We start from the raw sequence: 21,216 nt of genomic DNA on the forward strand, positions 1-21,216 counted from the left end.
CAAATACAGTTACAACTGAAGATGAGTGAGATAATTTTTTGTAACCTGGCTTAAAGACTTGCATGCGTTTTCACTGGCATGGAGCAAGCGTTTTCAATTCATTTCTATGGAAGTTTAGCTTAAATGCTTGCGCAGTTACATACTCTAATCAACACACTCACAAATGCATGTCTACTGATCAAGGGAAAATCATTTACAATAATGATAATTTAAAAATGTACACAAAAATATTATAATGTTGTGTAGTCATCTATAACACCTACTATAGACACCTCCAGGTTTACTCATTGAAAGATGTATTTGTGATGAAATAATTATTTTATAACACATTCTATACAATTAATGTGAGTTATGCATTAATTTAAGTGAGGACAGCTATTATGGGAGTGGCTTGGTGGTGCAAAAGAGATGCAGATAACTTGATTAATAAACTTTAATTAATCATCTCAGATGTATTAAGCAAGGTACGAAGAACGGACCCCAGGAAAAGGTAAAGCTGTCTACTGGTAAACAGTCATAAACCTAACAACATACACACACGCCACATGTGAGAGGTTGCGGCTTATTATCTAGTAGCTGTTAACCTTCAAATATTAAAAACACACCAGAATGGGGAAAAGACCTAGAGAACACATGTGACACACAAACAAACATACGTTCTCAAGCTTGAAACCAAGCCACACTGCGTTTCATCTGTATTATCAAAGCAGATCACAGAGGTTGGAGCTGAGAAGGCTGAGGACTTGTGTCTGTGTTTTCAGAATGGTGCAGTGGCTGAGAAAAACAAGGAGACAGATGTAAAGCAATTCTTTATTTAGTCAGCTGACGACAGCTCTAGGGGAAGCTATGCCTGCGATTAAAATTTTCATCAATCACTAGAAAAAAAAGAAAGAAAAACACAAAAAAAAAAACTGGAAAACAATGTGGTGAAAAATAAATTTGTATTTTCTTAAGGAAATAGCAGCGGCTGTGAAGCAGAGAAAGAATGGTATAAAATTTTTAGCCAAGATTAGATTTTAAGCTTTAGTTCTGTTAATGAAAAGCCAAATAAAATCTCAGAATCTTGTCAGCTGTGCATGAGAATTAGCACACAGCCTGACACCATCTCCTTTGTAGTGTATAAAGGCAAGTAGAAGGTTAAATAGATGCAAAAAATTAAAAAAATTAAAAGCCACATTACCATTTGGTATGCAAATGAATGCAAAAGACTAATTACAATTCAGTATGTAAGTAAGTCATCACTGTCAGATTTCCAATACCAAACATTTTAGTCAATGGAAGATTTTCAGAAAGTAATCATAAAAAAATAACACAAATGAGGCTCAAATTAAATTAGGAAAGCAGGATTAGTGTCAAGTAGATTAATTGCAAAATGAAATAAAATTTATAAATTGCATTCAAATTATAACTAAAAGGCTAATTCAAAATATTAATAAAAGTATAATCCAAATAATACTAATATAACTGTGCAGATATTTCCCTTTTTTAATAAAATCTTATTAAAAATGAAAAATAAAAAGCTTTTTCAAAATATTAATAAACATATATTACAAGTAATACTAAAATAAAACTCTCCTATCAGGATTTTTTTTCTGCTTACTTGATAGGCCACTACCTGAATGCTAATCAAACCTGAATGCTAATGCAAAGCAAGAGCATACATCTGATTTGAGACGTCATTCAGTTCCAAAGCACGGACAACAGAATGAGTTACATGCCAAAGTTTAATCCTCACACTTCGCCACAAAAAGAAGTCAAAGTATAAATAAAAGCAATCAATACTGTTTACGCAATCAGCCTTCATACACAACTTAAGTACAGAAGCAAAACATCTCCTCATTAGCGTCTTAGTAAACAAACTCCTTGTGGCATTACCAAAGAAAAGGAATCAATATTCAGTCTTGCAAAACCTCAAATGAAACCATCACTCCATCGGCCCGCTCTAATCTTCCTGTCCGTATACACAAGACAATTGTGTGACAAATTGTGAGCTAAAAAAGATTAAATCTATTCTAGTGAAACATTTAAGTCAATGTTAAGTGTTCTGGGGAGGCTGGAAGATGTGGGGGATGAAAAACAAGCACACGAGTGTGTTATTGAGACAGATGTGAGTGAAAGAGCGAGGACATTCCCAAAGGCCTGTCTGTCTGTCTCTAAAAGATGAGAGAACACCTGAGTAATGGGCTGAGAAGGACCAGTCCAAACATCCCTCTCTCTCTCCTGCCTCTCTGCAAAGACAACAATATTATTCACACAAACTAATACAATCATCTCCCGACAGCCTTGACCACCACTGAGACTTCCTCTGCATGCTAATGGAGGCACGGGTAGACAAACACAGCAGCCATGCCAAACCCCCTCCAGGTCTGCAGACGGGCATCAGTGAAGCGGGGAAAGCCCGACACATCTGCAGTGGGCGCAGACACCCAGAATCTTTCAAAGGCTGATAACAATTATAACCCGCTGGCATCCGTCCATCCATCTTTCCAAAGGATATGCCAGCTGGCGTCTGCGCGGATGCACATATGCGAACAAAAGTACACACATCAATGATGCTTAGATGAGATACAGGTCAGTACGAGCACTCAAGAGGGTAGATGCTATTTTATTTTGCTGTCTATGGGGCATCTGTTCAACTCCAAACAAGCAACTCAACAAGCTTTCTAAATGTACACCTGCGACCACTGGCTCTTGATTACATGGTATTTTCAAGCATCAAAAAAATAAAAGTTTAATACAGCTTTAACTTTTTTAATTTCATTAGAATGTGTCCAAGTTAATTAGATCTTTTACTGAGCATAAAATAATGACTATCATATATTTTCACCATGATTCACAGAAGACAACCACAATAATGTCATTCAGTGTAACTTATGCCTTGTCAGGCATATTTAGAGCACATTTTAATTATTTAAAATTACTGTTGTTAAACGCTATTAATAGCATCCAAAATAAATGTTTGTGTATGCACATATACTGTGTGTACTATGTATATATTATAAATACAAAGGCATATATATATATATTAGGGGTGTAACGATACGCGTATTCGTATTGAACCGTTCGGTACGAGGCTTTCGGTTCGGTACGCGGTATGCATTGTGGACCGAACGGTTTGTTGGACTAATTAATTATATTTGGAAAATAAAAACAATTGTGAAATATAATGATATGTGTTCAACAAGGTAGCCCAATAACCCAAACGACGTAACAGGCAACGCCCCTGACACCCCCCAAGGAAGAAAAAAACACCAACTTATACGTTTATGTTAGGCAACTCAGTCAGGCGCTCGCTCACTCAGTAATACACGCTGAAGTGCGTTGCAAAATGGCCAATGCATTTAGCAGGGAATCCAAAGTGCACCCAAACACCAGACCTGGGGTGCGTTCTCCGAAACTACCTTAACGCTACGTCGTTCTTAAGTTGTACCTTAAGAAGTACCTTATCGTTAATATGTGGTTTCCGAAACCTTCTTAGTTAAGTATACCTTCTGTAAGTCATACGTTTGTAAGGTTGGTCTGGAGCGCTCTTAGCTATACCTTATCGCTGCTTACGGTTCATACCGCTAGTGGCCACCACTACACAAAAAGTTTTTTTACATCGCAGTTTAATTACACATAGAAAATTTTATATGAATATTTATTATAAAATCGGATTTAGTATTAAAATTACATTTTTACTTTACTTTAAAATTTTACACATAAAATACTTGAGTTGTTATAGCCTACTACACCCAGTGTATGGAAGTGTTTTCATTAATAAAGTTTCCATACACTAATTGTTAGCTTTTTTAATTACTATCCTAAGGCACATCAGCTGGCGAACCATTTGACAGAAAAGGCTTAGGAGTCTATATAAAGAAAGATGAGTTTACATAAACTTTATAGCTATGGCAGCGAGACAGCGAGTACTCGTTTTAAATCAAAGACGGCACCGTCCGCGGAGCCAGTTAGTGTACGTCAACTACATGGCTGGTGGATAATCAGCATACGTTGTGGAGAACATTTACACACTTATGGCCGTGAGGGTTTGGTATTGCACACTTGCTAAATTATAAACACATACTCATATTTATTTCTGTATTTACATGTTTCAATGAGCCCCGATAAATGCAGTTTGTACTATTTCTAAAACGCTTCTTTATAAAGAACATTGTTTTCTCAATACTTTACCTATACCACTGTGAAGGAAAGAGCGCACAATCGATCATCGAGGCGTCGATATCAACCTATTCAGCACCTCCATCATGAACAGCGCCTGCTAAGGTCGAACTTAAGAAGGTTTACCTTAAGCAATATCCTAAGGTATAGTTCGGAGAACACACGTAGGAAAGGTATATCTGTAGTTAAGGTGAGTCTTCGTAGCGCGCTAAGAGACAACGTTATCGGAGAACGCACCCCTGTTGGTTATTGGAGGATCTTCTATTTCTGGTCTGTTAAACGCATAAGCCATTTTGCAACGAGCCTTCAGCGCGTACTGAGTGAGCGAGCGCCTTACTCTGTAGTGCAGTGATCCTCACTATTTTTTTCACAAGAGCCACATTGGCAGAGCAAAATCAAAAGGCGAGCCACTTTTACGACAACATACTAAGTCACCTTTGCAAATGTGCATTTCTACATTTCTAAATTGGACATCCCACAAAAAAGAAATAACACGGCCAATACATTTTCGTTTAAGAACAGATTTACTTTAATAGTGGGATGAGCGAAAGCTGGCATGCATGTCAAACAAAATGCCCCCAAAAGAAAAAAAAATCTCTATGTTTTCAGTGCTGATGCATTCATGTAACATTTAAGGGCACCTAAAAGCTGTCACAACGAACCGGCAAAATTAATGATTATGAATATGTAAAATATAGCAGAAGACATTTAATTTTTTTTTAAGTCTGTCGGCTAGAAAGATGCTGACTCGTGATCTTCGCAGTAGTGAACGCGCCTGAGAGAAATGCACATTTCATACGGGAGGGAGAGCAGTCTGTTTTCTTTCGTTTTGAATTGTTTTGTTTAAAAGTAGACATTTCAAGCTTTATATATAGCCTATTTGTCGGGTCTGTGAGGCAAGTAGGCTATACGCTGAGTTTTGGTTCATTCATGAGACAAACTCCAGGTTCACACCGGCTCCTTCGTATCGTGGTTATCTATTTTCTATTTACTTCTTATTAAATCCAGACAATTGGTTGATGAAACCTTGATTAAAATGAAGATACAATTAATAAAAATATTTTTTTTTATATACATTTCTAAATAAATGCGATTTATAGTCTAGTGCGAGGCTAGGCCTATATGTTTTTTCTTCTTCATGGCACATTTTTTGACTGATGCGCCTTATAGGCTACTCCAGAGCGACTTATATTGATAGGCTACACCTGTATGAATTCTCATTTTACTTTTTGAACTCCATTATTGAGCCGAGTTTTGCTTGAAAATAGTCTCCTGTTGATGACTGTGCAACACTAATGGATTCAGGGTCAGGCTTGAATGAGCATGCTTCAGACTCGTGGTGTGAGCAGAGCGAAATTGGAGCGGGAAATGCGACGCTCCGTCCACCGTCCTTTTGAAATTGCCGCTCTGCGCTCTGTCCAAGATCCGCCCGCTCGCTTCCAGCTCGCTCCTGCCTCACATGCTCTGAAGGCAAGTGGCAGTGTGATACTGTAAGCTACTATGCGAGCCGCCAGGTATAGCTTGACGAGCCGCATGAGGCTCGCGAGCCGCGCAATGAGTAACTGTGCTGTAGTGGAAAACGTAGGTTTTAAGAACATGCTTAATGTAATTGAGCCCCGTTACAATATTCCTTCACGAGCTCATTTCAGACAGACCGTAATTCCTGCTTTGTTCCAAAAAACATAAGCCCTATAGAGAACCAATTGAGTAAAAACACACTCAATATAAAGAGTTATAGAGTTCCATATAAAAAGTTACATCTTTGTATTTGTTCATAACTAATATAACATTTTCATTTTTTTTTATAAGGAGCTGTTTTTGTTTTATACAGTATGCTGCTAAGAAAACACCATAGAAGATGGGTAAAGAATAGCTCCATCATTGTTCAATGTAAAAAAAAAAACATACTTTGTTAGTTTTAATAAATAAAACATAACATCTGCTAATTTTTTCTTTTTGCTGTATCTAAAACGTACCGAACCGTACCGAACCGAACCGTGACACCAGTGTATTGTATCGAACCGAACCGTGAATTTTGTGAACCGTTACACCCCTAATATATATATATATATATATATATATATATATATATATATATATATATATATATATATATATATATATATATATATATATATATATATATATATATATATTTACATATGTCCTTTACATCTTTTGATGTTCATGCAATCATAATCAAATAAAGCAGGATGGTCTTACCTCTAGAGCTGCGGCTCGCTTCTTCAAAAAATTTTCTATATTCCGTGCCGCTGTTTCCACAAGCTGTGCCGCATTATTGGTTTTCACAGTGAAATAATTCTGATTATCCATAAAGATCTGCCATAACGGAGAGAAAAAGACACTCATTAGGGACTCTGGTAATGAGGTAACGAGATTATGGTTTACCGGTAATGATTGTTTTGATAATTAAGCAGGCTTTTATTGAGGCTTAACTCTCGCTTATGATTTGTTGGGCTGAATACGCATTAAAGTACACATACATCAACATGTACAGGGGTGTGTGTGTATGGTATAGTGTGAAGGCCTTTGGACCTCTGACCTGTCTTAGATTATTTCCAGCGCTGGCTGTGTCTGCTAGAGAAACCAGCTCCTGCTGCAGCTGATCTACCCATTCTCTTATCCTGCAAACACAAACACTCATATTAAATACACAGTTGCAATCGAAATATATACCTGGAGGGGTCAGAAAATGTGATGGAAAACAATTCAAGTTTTTATGAAGTAACTAAGCCCCAGTCATGAAGACAGCTACATATGTGAGTCATATCGAAAGCAATTTGCAGTATGGAAGAGTTACAGCAAATGCGATCCCATGACAGGTGCTTTTAATATGCACGTTTTATAAATAGCACGAAGCAGCTACAAATGACTAAATAGTCAGTTAGCACACTGCATGCAAGTCCTCAAGATGAATAACCTGGTGAACACACAAAAAATGTGTCCTTCAGAGCAAACACAAAATGCTTCAAGCACAAACATGTACCTCAGAAATGGCTTTAGGGACCGTTTGTGGCGTTTTGTAAATGCTGTGCTTTTATTTTGAAGTTTGTGTGACCCTACCTAACCTAACTGTTTGAACTAAACAAATGGCTCATTTGTTTGATCAAGATGACACAAAAATCGATCAAGCAAGTCAAATCCACAATAAACCTGGGCATGTCAAACATATCAGAAGAAGGGTTGTACAAACACAAAGAAGTTATGAGTGGAAACGGCACCTATAAAAGCACAAATGTACAAAATGAAATGCATCTGCAGAATAACATAAAAAACTAACCTCGAAGTGTTACTCTTCCATATTTTGAAGTATTTATATTTGGAGAAAGCAAAATCTTTCATCTTTAACATGCAATTCATGTTATAAATCTTATAAACTGTACATGATTGCAGACCTGTTCTACAAGACAAAATTCAGAGAAGTCACTGGTTCCAATGACTGCTCCGCATGGTTATATAACATCCAATTAATATTAATAATTAATCACACAATGTACAACCACACTTTGATGGAAACTCTTTTTCTTCATGATATTCCTTGATGTTGCACTGCAAGATGAAAAAGAAGAGTGAATTCATGGACATCAGGAAGAAGTCACATGTCTTTCATGGCCTCTGTGATCACAGATCTAAAATTACCCAAACCACGATGAGAAATTCAGGAGGTGTTTGCGAAGTGTGAAGTCCGTGGGAAAACTAGAGCTATCATCTTTCGAAGAACTGTCTTTCTGACAAACTGTGATCCTTAACACTCATTTGTTTTTACTCAGTATACATTTTATATTTTAGCTATTCATTTATTTGTTTGTTTATGTATTTATTTTTATTCATTTATTTTTGAGGAAATGTGTCCTTGCTAAATAAAACTTTTAATTTCCTTTAAAAAAAAATTATGAATATAATTTACAAATAATGTGTCACTGTTTCCACAAAAATATATTAATAAAATTGAAAATATGAAAACAAATGAAATATTCAGTAAAGCATTCTGCCCTCTTATGTATTATTTTTGTCAGAGACCAAAAGTCAGCTGTCTGCATAAAAGAAGCTGAGGAGCAAATGTCCAGTGTCTTTGTGATACCAGAGAAGGCCATGGTCTTACTCTCTTTCCCAAAAGAACAAAAACACACATATTCACAGCAGACATCCAAGTTTAAGTCGTGAACCCAGACCGTCAGTACTAATATAATAGAACCCTCTGGTGCTCTCTGTATTGGGGTCAAAACCGAATTTGGAAAAGGAAGTGAAAAAAAGATAGATGGGCTGCAAAGAATTTTGAATTTAATATAGGCTCCTCCATTCTTCTGCTCTAGTGCTCATTCTATTCTTCTGTCATAGGCGTTTTTCCTCAGAGGCTGAAAACACAGAAGCACATATATAGGTTGCAATAAGACAATCCGTTCGCTGAGGTGCTTTCTAACAAGCAGAGGTGGACAGATATGGTTATACCAGAACTTTTTCTGCACTAAGTCTGCTAAGTCAAAATGTCCTGTTTGCAACTATGCCTCCAGCAATGTAAAGTCCCTCATACTCTTTAAAACAACCTGTAAATAAGCCATTACCAGTCAGACCTTCTCCACAAACACAGGGCTTTAGCTGGCTCACATAATGTTGCACACTACCTAGTAAACTTACAACCACATACACGCTGCCAGGTTTTATGGTGGAAGAATAAACAAAGTTTCTCACAACCACCATGGCTCATGTACTAATGCAACAAAGTCTAAATGTCTGCAGATGTAAGAAGCACTCAAAGGAATAGTTTAATCAAAAAAAAAAAAAAGAAAAAGAAAATGTTTCTGCGTCTAAACAGATTTGGAGAAACTGTAACATTACATAACTTGCTCAGCAATAGATCCTCTGCAGTTAATGGGTGCCGTCAGAATGAGAGCCCAAACAGCTGACAAAAACATCACAATAATCCATAAATAACCACAAGGCCAATCAATTAACATCTTGTGAAGTGAAAAACTGTTTGTTTGTAAGAAATGAATTCATCATTAAGGCGTTTTAACAAATATGAGTCAAAATATGAGCACATAATGAATCAATAATTCAAAATAACGATTCTGCCAGTTAATGTCCATCCCACATCGAAATTGACCAACATATATGTTTAGAACTGTTTTAGATTGTTCTTATTTGTAAATGTGCTTGCCTAGATCTGTGCATATTTGTGCATATAAGATCATCTACATCTGGCATGGCTTGAGGGAGAGTACATTTTCAGCATTTTTTTTTTTCATTTTTGGGTGAACTATTCCTTTAAGTTGAAGCCTATTGTATAGTATAATGAAAGTACTTCATTTTAATCACAGTTAAAATATACTACAATACTTGCAGGTTTCTTACTATGCATAAAATTGGTTGATTATAATGTGTTTTAATGCATTTCACTCTTTAAAGGTGTAGCCATGATGTTGAGGCATAATTAATGCAAAAATAAAACTTTTATAATGTATAATACAAGTTAAGTGTTACCTAACTGTTCATGCATCTTTTAAAGGTACATCCAACTGCATTCTTGAATGAAAAGATATGTCTATCTAGTACAGTAGGTAAAATGTCTAGTCAAAGGAAACAGCCACAGTACTTTAGATGAATTCTGCTAAAAAGGTAATTTGTCAGTGATCGTAATGAGTTTACTTTAGTGAATGTGTGCTTTCATTCACTTCCATTTCCAAGGTCCATTCAGAGATTTCCCGGCGCTCCTCTATAATAAGCTATTTAATCCCTTTACAGGCTGAGGATTAACGCTCATCTGACAGGGGAACAGAACTGTGACTCTAAGCTTTTTTTCTTTTTAAAGAACTTATGTCTAAGCTTACACTAAACAGTTGCTGCTGGGAACAATGCAAGGTTCTAAGGAACCATGCAACTATTTTTTTAAGGGGGCACCATAGCAGTCAGACTTGGGTCAGTTAAGACAGATAAAACAAACCTCTAATGCAACTAACCTTGCACACTTTGACGAATACTGTTATTGTTGCTTTCTTAAAAACATGTTGCGGATAGCTTAAACATTCCTACAATTCCTAAAACAATGTATTCCTGTGATGACAAAGCTGAATTTTTTTAGTCATTACTCAAGTCTTCATTGTCACATGATATGCTGGATATAATATGCAGGTTTTGGCCTGCTTGTTAGCAGAGCTATTATAAATTCTATTTTAAAATAACAATAATAAAACAAAATTTGCACAGCTAATGAAATGAGACTGAGTAAACAACTGAATTTTCCTTTTTGGATGAACTGCTCCTTTAAGTCCTCCTAAACAAACTTATTACAAGCTTATTACAGCATAACATATATCTTGTCCTCTCCACAGCTGAGTGGTGTCTCTGTATCAGTAAGTGGATGAGTGTGGGACTGAGGGACAGGTGTCTCTGGCTGTCAAGAGGACACAGTCACAGTGATCACCTGCGTCATCTCTCTGTGGGAATCCTCCCTCAGTTTCCTCTCCAAAAAGCCTGTTTCTGCACTAATACTACAAGAGGAGCAGTGTGGATTATGTCGCTCCAAATTGAGTGGATTAGTTATTGAGTAGTCTCACTTCCTTTATAAGTGTATCTGAGGCACAGATGGGAGGGAAAGCCGATGGTGTTTTATTTATTAGTTTTTTGCTGTTTTCACACCTTTTCTTTCTCTCCCACAGCAATGGTTTCAACAATCGTTGTACATCCAAGAACAGACATAAATAAAACATATAAAACACATAAAATAAAACTAATTGTGGGAAGCAAAAATGAGCTACAGTATATGTCACAGTGTCTGGGTTGTGTCCCTGGGTGTCCACTAGATGTCCTCCTTCTCACGGTGTCTATCACCTTATCACTTTCTGTCTCCCTTATTTGGTCACCTTCCTCCTTGTTTAGGTATTGATTGTGTTCCCCACCTGTCTCCTGTTTCCCCATCATCCTTGTGTGTATTTATACCTGGTCTGTCTGAGTCTCAGTCACGGAGTCCTTGTTTAATGTTGTACGTTAATTCTTGCCCGTCATCTTGCCTTGCCTTGCCGTCGTGTTTGTTTATGTTTGGATTGCTCTTCCGGTTTTCGACTCACGCCTGGACTGTTTATGCTCTGTGGATTAACCCCTAATAAAAGGCATACCCGCTATTGGTTCTCTCTCCTGTGTGTTCTGTACACCAGACGTGACAGAAGGACTCCGTCACTTTGAGACCCAGCGGTATGTCGAGTTACGCTTCTTCCCCAGCCTCCGAGCGGGAGAGAGGCATTCAGTTTGAGGGAACCCGCCTGGTCGTGTTTCGCGGGACCAGGGGAGGGCGCCGAGGGGGAGGTGGGCGAGAGGAAGCCCAGCACCGCTCTCCACCATGGCTCCCCTTTGACTCTGGGCTCACGTGGGAGGGACCAGAGCCGCCGTCTCACCAGGGCAGAAGGAGAAAGCCAGCGACACTGCCCATGAGGAACGCGGGTCCAGCACCACAGCACAAGAGGGCCACCAGCCCAGCGCCACGGTGCAAGATGGCCGCCAGCTCAGCGCCAACGCCCAGGAGGGCCGCTGACTCCTTCTTGGATTATTTCGCTACGCTGTCCAAGATCCTAGAGATTCCCAAGACGGTTAATGTCATGGCTGCGGAGCCAGCGCCACAGCACAAGATGGCCGCCAGCCCAGAGCCACAGCACAAGATGGCCGCCAGCCCAGCGCCACAGCACAAGATGGCCGACTCAACGCCTGAGTCTCCAGACGAGGTGTCGCCGACTCGCCAACATAGAGGACGGAGGAGGAGGAGACAGGCGTCTACCGTTCCTCAAAGCCCAGAGGACGCTCCCGAGGCGGTGCCCGAGGCCGTTCCCGAGACCGAGGCGGTGCCCGATGCTGTTCCCGAGGCCGAGGCGGTGCCCGAGGCTGTTCCCGAGGCCGAGGCGGTGCCCGAGGCTGTTCCCGAGGCCGAGGCGGTGCCCGATGCGGTTCCGGAGGCTGAGGCGGTGCCCGATGCTGTTCCGGAGGCCGATGCCGAGGCGGTGCCCGAGGCGGTGTCCGATGCCGAGGCGGTGCCCGATGCTGTTCCGAAGGCCGAGGCGGTGCCCGATGCTGTTCCGGAGGCCGAGGCGGTGCCCGATGCTGTTCCCGAGGCCGAGGCGGTGCCCGAGGCTGTTCCGGAGGCCGAGGCGGTGCCCGAGGCTATTCCCGAGGCCGAGGCGGTGCCCGATGCCGAGGCGGTGCCCGATGCTGTCCCCGAGGCCGAGGCGGTGCCCGAGGCTGTTCCCGAGGCCGATGCCGAGGCGGTGCCCGATGCTGTTCCGGAGGCCGAGGCGGTGCCCGATGCTGTTCCCGAGGTCGAGGCGGTGCCCGAGGCTGTTCCGGAGGCCGAGGCGGTGCCCGATGCCGAGGCGGTGCCCGATGCTGTCCCCGAGGCCGAGGCGGTGCCCGAGGCTGTTCCCGAGGCCGAGGCCGAGGCGGGGCCCGATGCTGTTCCGGAGGCCGAGGCGGTGCCCGATGCTGTTCCGGAGGCTGAGGCGATGCCCGATGCTGTTCCGGAGGCCGATGCCGAGGCGGTGCGCGATGCCGTTCCGGAGGCCGAGGCGGTGCCCGATGCTGTTCCCGAGGCCGAGGCGGTGCCCGAGGCTGTTCCCGAGGCCGAGGCGGTGTCCGATGCCGAGGCGGTGCCCGATGCTGTTCCCGAGGCCGAGGCGGTGCCCGATGCCGAGGCGGTGCCCGAGGCTGTTCCGGAGGCCGAGGCGGTGCCCGATGCCGTTCCCGAGGCCGAGGCGGTGCCCGATGCCGTTCCCGATTCGGTGCCCGTGCCTGAGGCCGTTCCCGATTCGGTGCCCAAGACCGGTCTAGAGTCAGGACCAGCCACTGATGACCTTCCGGGGTCAGGGCGGGTCACCGTGGGACGTTCGGAGTCAAGTCAAGTCACTGGGTGGGCTGCTGCTCGGGCCTGTTGGACTCCGGCATCGGCCACAGGGGGGTGGTGGTCATCCGCTCCGCCCTGGGGGACTCTGGCGTCGACCACGAGGACGTGGTGGTCCTCCGCTCCACCCTGGGGGGTTTCCGCTCTGACCACGAGGACGTGGTGGTCTTCGGCTCCACCCTGGGGGGCTTTTTGCTTTGACCACACGGACATGGTGGTCTTCTGCCCCGCCCTGGGGGGGCTTCATGTTGTGTTGGTCTGTTGTTTTTGTATTTACTCCTGTCCCCGTTCCTCTCTGTAGTCTGGCCCTCCATCCCTCCCCCTGAACCTCCTCCAGTCCTCCTCCCTCCTGGTCTTCCTGTTTTGTGTTTACTGTCTGGTGCCTGTTTCCAATGTCTTTCTTTTCTGGCCCTCCGTCCCTCCCCCTGAGCCTCCACCTGTCCGCCTCCCTCCTGGTCTGTCTTGTGTCTGTCGTGGAGCGTCTGGGAGCCGCTCCGTAGAGGGGGGGTTCTGTCACAGTGTCTGGGTTGTGTCCCTGGGTGTCCACTAGATGTCCTCCTTCTCACGGTGTCTATCACCTTATCACTTTCTGTCTCCCTTATTTGGTCACCTTCCTCCTTGTTTAGGTATTGATTGTGTTCCCCACCTGTCTCCTGTTTCCCCATCATCCTTGTGTGTATTTATACCTGGTCTGTCTGAGTCTCAGTCACGGAGTCCTTGTTTAATGTTGTACGTTAATTCTTGCCCGTCATCTTGCCTTGCCTTGCCGTCGTGTTTGTTTATGTTTGGATTGCTCTTCCGGTTTTCGACTCACGCCTGGACTGTTTATGCTCTGTGGATTAACCCCTAATAAAAGGCATACCCGCTATTGGTTCTCTCTCCTGTGTGTTCTGTACACCAGACGTGACAGTATATGCAAAAAAAACACTGTGATATATTTATAATAAAATAAAAACTGACAGATACACATATATTAATAATTTACAGTATCTCTCACTACTAGAGGAGATGGTTAAATATGTTAACTTAAAGAAGAAAAAAAAAAAATCTTAAAGGGACAGTTCAAAAAACAGTTCTGAAAATGTACCTAACCTCTGGTCACCCGAGATGTAGTTCATCGGAACAGATTAGGAGACATTTGGCACCACTTGTTTACAATTGGATACTCTGCAGCGAATGGGTGCCGTCAGAATGAGAGTCCAAACAGCTGATAAAACATAACAATAAAACAACCAATCCACATGACTCCATCAATTAACGTCTTGTGAAGTGAGAAGCTATGTGTTTGAAGCAAACAAATCCATTATTAGAATGTTTTAACTGTTTTCCTCTCACATCAAAATTCACTGACATTTTTTAGAACTGTTTTTGCTTGTATACAGTGCTTTTTTCTGAGCATATTGTTCTCCTGATTCAGACAAGACGACTTTTCACTGGCAAAAGCAATATTATGGATAGAGTGCTCACATTTTAGCCAGAAACAATAATTGCTATTCACTTCACAATACTTTAATTGATTGACTGGAGTGTGTGGACTACTTGTGATGTTTTCATCAGCTGTTTGGACTCACATTCCGACGGCACTATTCACTGCAGAGTATCCAATGGTGAGCAAGTAACTTCTCCAAATCTGTTCCAATAAAGAAACATTTTCATCTACATACTGGATGGCCTGAGGGTGAGTAAACTTTCAGCAAATTTTCAATTTGTGGTGATCCATTGCTTGAAGCTTTTTCCCTTACTTTTAATTTACACTGTACTATTCTGCTGTAACCTTTTCAAGGAAACCTTTTCAACAACAGAAAATGACACAGAGGCACATTGTTCTCTTTCATTATTTTAAAGCAATGCATTATTGACGCAGATTCTCAGACAACTACCTGAAGAGCCCATTTAACAAAAGCACTTGTTATGCGAAACAATTATATCCTGGTTTTTACGGCCATTATAAATGTTGATCTACATCTGTTAAGGCCACCCAAGAGGTTTGTTTTTCCTGAATGCATGTTCTAGTGCAGAACAAACAGTTGGTCAAATAAAAAGGTCCAGCTTCTTACATAATCTTTGTAAATCGTTATCTTAATGCATTGCATTAATGCTCTTCACACCATGCAATAAAACACAATGTGAGACCACAGTCACAATGTAAAAATACACCAATTCTGTCTATTACTGCATTCAGAAATGACAGTTTATAGATTTATGAGAGCATGTAAAAATCTGTGGCATGTTAAGATTGTATAACAGTGAGGAAATTGACAAATCTCTTGTTCTGCTGTCACAACCACCTGGTGAAACAATCAGTTTTTTTAGCAGCAGTGCAGACAATAAGGGCAATTAATCTCAGAAGCATCTGTCCTGAAACACGCTAACAACAGGAATACTTCAGTGTACTGAGCTGGGGAACAGCAATGGGCCTTCTGTACAAATTCACAATCGTGCACATCCACAACAGTTTAAACGTTCTTTTTGCATAAGATATAACTTGTTTACTATACAGACTCATTTAAATATCAGGTTAACAAAAGACTTGCCAGCTCAAAACAGAAAAATGCTCAACCAATCGGTCTCTCACAAACACAATCATTTGTTTGCCATACATGGTCACAATGCACTTACGTTGAATATTGTTATGCAATACATTGAACTTTTATTCAAGAAACATTTGGGCAAACAATCTGGACATCTTTAGTAAGGTAAAATAAGTCTATTTTCAGTTGAATGTCTCATGCTGAATTATATTTGTAAAGGGAAAAACCTTAAATCATGGCAAAAGATTACATAAGGTGAAAGTGAAATGAAAACCACATGAGGTAAAAGCTTTAACCTGGCTTAACCTTAAGATTAGTGTCAGTATAAAGTTAAACACATACACACTATATGTTTGCACGATTAACAGACCTTAATTCGTCAAAATTCACCAATAATGTAAAAGATTGAGAGTGAACACATCTCTCTTTGTGAACAGATTGCTGAGTCAGATTTTAAGAACTGGGGCAGTGAATTAATCATTCTTTTGAGCCAGTTCTTTTTGGTTAAACCAGCTCACAAATGGTACTGATTCTTTTACGAATCATATTTCAACTCTGACACACTGATTCAGTCTCACAGGCTCTCAAGATCACTGGAGGTGAAGATCATAATCAGAAGGCTTGGGATTTCATTCACAGATCATAAAGAACACTTTAAGGTGCTTTTTGTTCCTTTGTTTAAATCTTAACAGTTGTGCAGTCTTGCATGGAAAAGACTTACATGAAAAAAAAAAAGATTTTGTTTTGTTTGTTTGTTTTTCCACAGAAGAATGTGAAACGGGTTTGGAGCAGCATGAGGGTGAGTGAATAATAACAGAATTGTCATTTTCGAGTGAATTACTCCATGCCTTGAGGAACAAATCGATAATGAGAAGTAATGTATCCTGCCCCCAATCATTTAACATAATTCATAATATCGATTTTGAATTTGTCTGCTTTATTATTAAACAACGTTACCCCTTAAAAACACTGAACAGAATGTATATATTGTCTATAGGTTTACATGTAGGCTACGTTACAGGCGTTCAGACGTTATTGACCATTATTGGGGCAAATAGATGTAGACGTAGATTATTATTTATAATGAAAAAAAAATCTGGAATACTGATTACATACGATGCGTTAAATTCACTGTAAACAGCACACAACTAAATAAATAGTTTTTGTATTATGCATCCGGCACGATAAACACACTCACAAAAACTTAAAATCACACTTAAGCACGTTCAAACAGACACACAGCGGATGAATGAAAGAAAAAAAAGCGTTTTAATCAACAGTTGAAACACCGTGACGCTCTTCTGCACACACAGCAATGTCAAAGTACTTACATGAGCGGACTGGGGAACTGCGATGGGCACGAGATATGAACAGATGCGAAGAGGAACATCATCAGCACGGAGATTCTGAACGGATTCATGGCCAGATCTGTTGATCTCGAGCGCACCATCATCTGTCAAGCCACACCAGTTACTTTTCTCCAGAGATATAACGCGTCGCTCTCCTGTCCTGCTGGATAATCTTATTATTTCCCGTCATCAGGCTAGAGACAGACGGGATCGGATTGGTGATGAGTGTCCTGTTGGATGGCTCTATACGCGCCGCCTCATGTTACAAAAGCGCGCGTGTTGCTCTTCTGTGTGATCCTGCGCGCGCTCTGATCAAACTACTGACCCCGTATAGAGGGGAGGGAGAGATCAATAGCCCAGAATCAGCGTCATTCTGCCCCCACCCCTCTCTCTCTTGCCCTCTTATTGCAGAAGCCTGCTATCTTTCATCGGATCTTCTGGATCTTCATGCAATGCAACCCTCACCAGCCCCCCCCCCCCCCCCCCCTCCTCCTCTTATACTTCCTCCACACATACTAAGTAACACCCTCCTGAAATCAATTGAGAATTCGTACGAAAGTGCCTTGATACCCACTGAAAGACAACTAAGAAGATTTGGCATGCCTACATTTTTAATTGAGAACAATAGGGTTTTTGTCACATAAAGAAATAAACTGCAAAAATTTGTTAAAAATAGTTGTTTTTAATTGATATTTTATATGATACTTATGGCTACACAACATTTATAAATACATTAATGTTATATTATTAAACGCCATCTGCATGCAATACTACTAATGCTACTACTACTGATAATAATAATAATAATAATTAATAATAATAATAATTTTGTTTAATCTATTATTTGATAGAATATTTATTTTAATATAAATTACATAAATGATTATAAAATCTATACTACTACTAAAAATTCCTAACATGTTTATAAGTATAAATTATTATTATATTTATTATTTAATAATAATAATAATAATAATAATAATAAACATCAACAAAATAACATAATCAGCAACAATATATTAAATAAAAACAGTTACCTTCATTCTACATGAAACATTTTATTTATATATATTTTTATATAAACGATAAACATTTTATATAATAATTCCACATGAAAACATATTTCTTATATTTATATTAGCCTATTACATTTTAATATAATTATACACATTATATTGTAATAACATTTATTATTATTATTATTATTAAAATAACTCAAACCCAAACTACAGTACATGCAAACACGGTGAGCTATTTAATCAACTGTTGCCTGAAATACACTGCATTTTTATGCTTTTGTTTGAATCTGATCAATATAAAAGGCTCTATCTAGCTTGTTTTTCACAAGTATTCGTTCATTATTCATTTAGGGCATCAGTGAATGATGCATCTTATTCATAAATACATTCGTCTATATATCTTGCATGCACAGCATCCAATTTATATATATATATATATATATATATATATATATATATATATATATATATATATATATATATATAATATAAGGCACAGCTATAAATCACAGCCGAGTTATATGGCTATAATGCTCGTTAAAATTAGATACTATTTTTTCCTTCCCAGTGAAATAAAGTTAATAAGTCTGCGAGCAGGGATGGGAGGCAGGTCGGGGCAGTAAGAGGCGAGTTACCCAGGGATTTCGGCTTTTACCCGTTGCCTAGCAACCGCGCTCTCCGCGGCAACGACGAGTGTCAAAGCGAGGCGCGTGCAACAGGGCGCGAGACTGCGAGAGAGCGCAAGCTCTATAATAGGAGAGGCCTTGTGCTTTTGTTCCCTGGTCTGTATGCAGGTCCATTAGCACCCATCCATCCCATCGAACCGCGGATCCAATAGGGCCTAGAGGAGGTTTTGTACTGATGCACCACTGCAGAGAAGAGATACAGCGTGACCCTGTGGTAGCTTCAAATAGAAAAGAGTAGCCAACTACATAACAAACCAGGATAAAAGCTCTGGGCCTGCACTCGACTAAATGAAAAGATGCCGTCCCATCATCAAAAACACACTTTCTCATTAAAACTCCCAATAGGTCTTAAATAGACAGCACTGTTGTGACCTCTTTCCTCTTATGCATGGCCCAGACGATGATTAAAGGATACTGGGAAGTGGAGTGCACATGCACTTTGCTTGCTACCAGATTAATGTGTTCACCCAACTCTTTTCAGACAGTTCTGTGTTTATGGGGTCAGGCCTGAACACAAGAGGCTCTGGCGGTGAACTGTATTAGACATCGATGTGCATTAAAAGCATTTCCGAGGACCTTCCAGGTGCATTTGAGGATGAAACTCTTTATGTGCCGGCAGAGTGTTGGTGTGTTTGAGAGCGCCTGCGGCTTGACCGTGGGCTGTTCAGTAAAAGCTAATGACCGAGCTTATTAAATGTCGTCAGGAGATTCTCTAGCTGTATGTCTAGACCAGGGGTTTTCACACTAGAGGGGTGCAAGGCAGTGCTTGACAATGTTATTTTATATAATAAAGATACTTTTAGAATTTTTATTAATTCAATTCAAATTTATTTGTATAGTGCTTTTTACGATACAAATCATTGCAAAGCAACTTTATAGAAAATTATGTTTATACAATATTTAGTAGTAGCTTATCAGTGGTGACTGTTTATACAAGACGAACACTATCTACAACAATCATTATATGATGCAATCACACTTGTAGCAATATTTGCTAGTTCTATATGTTGTTTCAGGGTTAGCATCATCTGGGGTCCTCTGAGGGTCAGCATCATCTCTTCTCAGGTGTTCTGGATCCAGACTGAAGCTTGTGTAAATCCCGTGGCAAAACAGAGAAACCAATGGAGACATATTACCGTACCTGCTGTTCCAACCAAGTAAAATTTATTAGTTTAACCCAAGCTACAGATACAACTGCATTCACAAATTATGAGATTTAATTTAATTTAATTAATATTTTGAATTAGTTTTTATTTTTATGTGTTCCGTTTTCATTTGAATTTGAAAATTTTAGTTATTTTGTTATGTCCTTTTGTAATTTTTAGTATTTATTATTATTATTATTATTTTTAATTTTATTTTTTACTTTTTATTATTTTTTTTTTTAGTAACAAGTAACAACATTTTTCATTGTTTTAATTTCAGTTAACTATAATAGCCCTGCCTGGTTCTAGGTTAGTTGTGAAGTTTATACATAACAAAATGAATAAATAAATAAATAAATAAGATAAAAAAGACTAAATACACAATAATAATAATAATACTTGTAAATAATAATAATAATAATAATAAAATATTTAAATAATTTAATAAATAAAAAATAAAACTGGATTTAAATAATACATCTAACAGTACAGTACACTGTAAAATATTATTTTAAAATTTTTTCTGAATTTCTGAAATTCTTTTCAGTGTAGTAAGTATAAGTGAAATGATGTAAAAAAAAAAACTAAATATTTAACAAATAATATCTTTACATATTCTAGTTATTTTTACACTGTAAATTGGGGGGTTATACATGGAATTAATATAATTGCCTTTTAAATTATATGACGGGGGTCCTTCCCGTGAGAATTATCATATTTGGCTGTCCGTTGCAAGAAAAAAAAACTACGTTTATTAAAACTGGAGCTATAATCTGTGCATTTATGTTTTTATTACAACCTGGTTTCGGTAACTCTAGCTACGCGTTGATTATGCCTTAAACAAAACACAGCACTGCCTCTTGGGAGAGTTTTGAGAAAGCTAATTAACTTAAGATATAAGACGTTTGTCAAAGCAGTTCTGCGACAGCTATCGAGCTAAAAGTCGCGAGCGGCGTTCGTTCGATTTTCAGGGAAAGCGTTCTCATTTGCACAGCATTACAAAGTAAAGCTGGCTGATTAGACGGATCGAAAACAAGCATTTCTCATGCTCTGCTGAACTGAGGATGATGAGTATCACACACTCCTGCTATCCGAGCTACATCACTCCCCTGGGTCCTCCTACCCCTGTACCCTCGTCTCCATGGCAACATGCCCTGCCTCACATCACCCAGAGAGAGAAGAGAAAGGATGCTTACAACACTTCCCTCAGAGTCTGTGGTTCTTGTTTCTCCTGCTTTGAAACAAACCTGAGGCTATACTGATGAGTGGTAGTTCCTTTGTGTGGTGGCAGGACTTGTTATCGTTCTTGTAACGCCGTCTTGAGTTCTTTAATTTAGCCCTGACAAAAATGCTGAGAGGATAACGAGGCGCGGATGAGTCAGGGTACCTATTTCTCCCTCATTTCCTCTTTTACTTCGAGATTCTC

At 39.9% G+C, this 21,216-nt stretch overlaps 1 protein-coding gene across 4 annotated transcripts in view; it reads right to left on the reverse strand.

Annotated features, from left to right (window-relative positions):
• Positions 1 to 17,372, reverse strand: part of LOC132101667 (voltage-dependent calcium channel subunit alpha-2/delta-1) — a 94,932-nt gene extending 77,560 nt beyond the window's left edge. For all 4 annotated transcript variants that reach the window (XM_059506782.1, XM_059506780.1, XM_059506784.1 and 1 more), the window contains exons 1-3: positions 16,923 to 17,372; positions 6,725 to 6,806; positions 6,385 to 6,501 (exon numbers count right to left, since the gene is read on the reverse strand). In XM_059506782.1, coding sequence (XP_059362765.1) covers positions 6,385 to 6,501; positions 6,725 to 6,806; positions 16,923 to 17,044 — 321 coding nt within the window. In that variant the 5' untranslated portion in view covers positions 17,045 to 17,372. The remainder of the gene's footprint in view (positions 1 to 6,384; positions 6,502 to 6,724; positions 6,807 to 16,922) is intronic.
• Between the last annotated feature and the right edge of the window lie 3,844 nt (positions 17,373 to 21,216).

Source organism: Carassius carassius, chromosome 23 (assembly GCF_963082965.1).
Source record: "Carassius carassius chromosome 23, fCarCar2.1, whole genome shotgun sequence".
In the NCBI taxonomy this organism is placed as follows: domain Eukaryota; kingdom Metazoa; phylum Chordata; class Actinopteri; order Cypriniformes; family Cyprinidae; genus Carassius; species Carassius carassius.